General features: G+C 59.0%; 1 protein-coding gene across 1 annotated transcript in view; it reads right to left on the reverse strand.

The window, feature by feature from the left end:
* Positions 1–927, reverse strand: part of EMH_0000990 (PPR repeat-containing protein, putative) — a gene marked incomplete at both ends in the record, with an annotated part of 1891 nt that overhangs the window by 842 nt on the left and 122 nt on the right. Inside the window, one exon of the mRNA XM_013495408.1 lies at positions 1–925. Within this exon, the coding sequence (XP_013350862.1) occupies positions 1–925 (925 nt within the window). The remainder of the gene's footprint in view (positions 926–927) is intronic.

Consider the following 927-nt stretch of genomic DNA (forward strand, 5'->3'; position numbering starts at 1 on the left):
CTGCTGCACACAAGCTGGCTTGGAATCACCTCTGCTCCTCCAGCAGCAGCAGCAGCAGCAGCAGCAGCAGAGGCACCATCTCCCTCCACAAGCTGCTGCTGTTGCTGCTGCTGCTGCTGCTGTAGCTGTTCTTGCTGCTGCTGCTGCTGCCCTTCCTGTTGCAGCTGCTGCATTTCCTGTCTTTGCTGCTGCTGCTGTTGCTGCTGCCTATGCTGCTGCTTCTCTAGTTTCAGCTCTGGCTGCTGCTGCTGCCGCTCCTGCTGCTCCCTCCCCTGCTGCTGCTGCTGCTGCTGCTCCCTCCCCTGCTGCTGCTGCTCCTGTTGCTCCCTCCCCTGCTGCTGCTGCTGCTGCTGCTGCTGCTGCTGCTGTTTGTGTTTGAGTTTTAGTGCATGCGTGATGAACCTGTGGGGTTCTAGCTTCGATCTTGCTGCTGGGGGAGCAGCAAAAGTGAAATCTGCTGCTGCTCTATTGGCCCATGCTTCCAGCTGCTGCTGCTGCTGCTGCTGCTGCTGCTGCTGCTGCTGTCCTTTGTATGACCACTCACGACGTGCTGCTGCTGCAGCAGCAGCAGCAGCAGCACGCTTCGATGGAGCAGCTTCAGGCCATACAAATACTTCATCCTCCTGCTGCTGCTCCTGCTGCTGCTGCTGCTCTTCCTGTTGCTGCAGTTGCTGCTGCTGCTGCTGCTGCTGTTGCTGCTGTTGCTGCTGCTGATCTGTTTCAAGCAGCTGCGGTGTTCTACCCGACGGCCGTGCTGCTGCTGCTGTTGCTGCTGTTGCTGCTGCTGCTCCTGGAGTCCCAGCAGAAACAGCAGCAGCAGGAGCAGCAGCAGCAGCAGCAGGAGCAGCAACAGAAGCAGCAGCAGCAGCAGCAGGCTGTAGATACAGTATGGCCCCAGGTGTGAGGGTTAGCATGTCTTTGGGGTTC

Source organism: Eimeria mitis, genomic scaffold (assembly GCF_000499745.2).
Source record: "Eimeria mitis Houghton genomic scaffold, Emh_scaff156, whole genome shotgun sequence".
NCBI lineage: Eukaryota > Apicomplexa > Conoidasida > Eucoccidiorida > Eimeriidae > Eimeria > Eimeria mitis.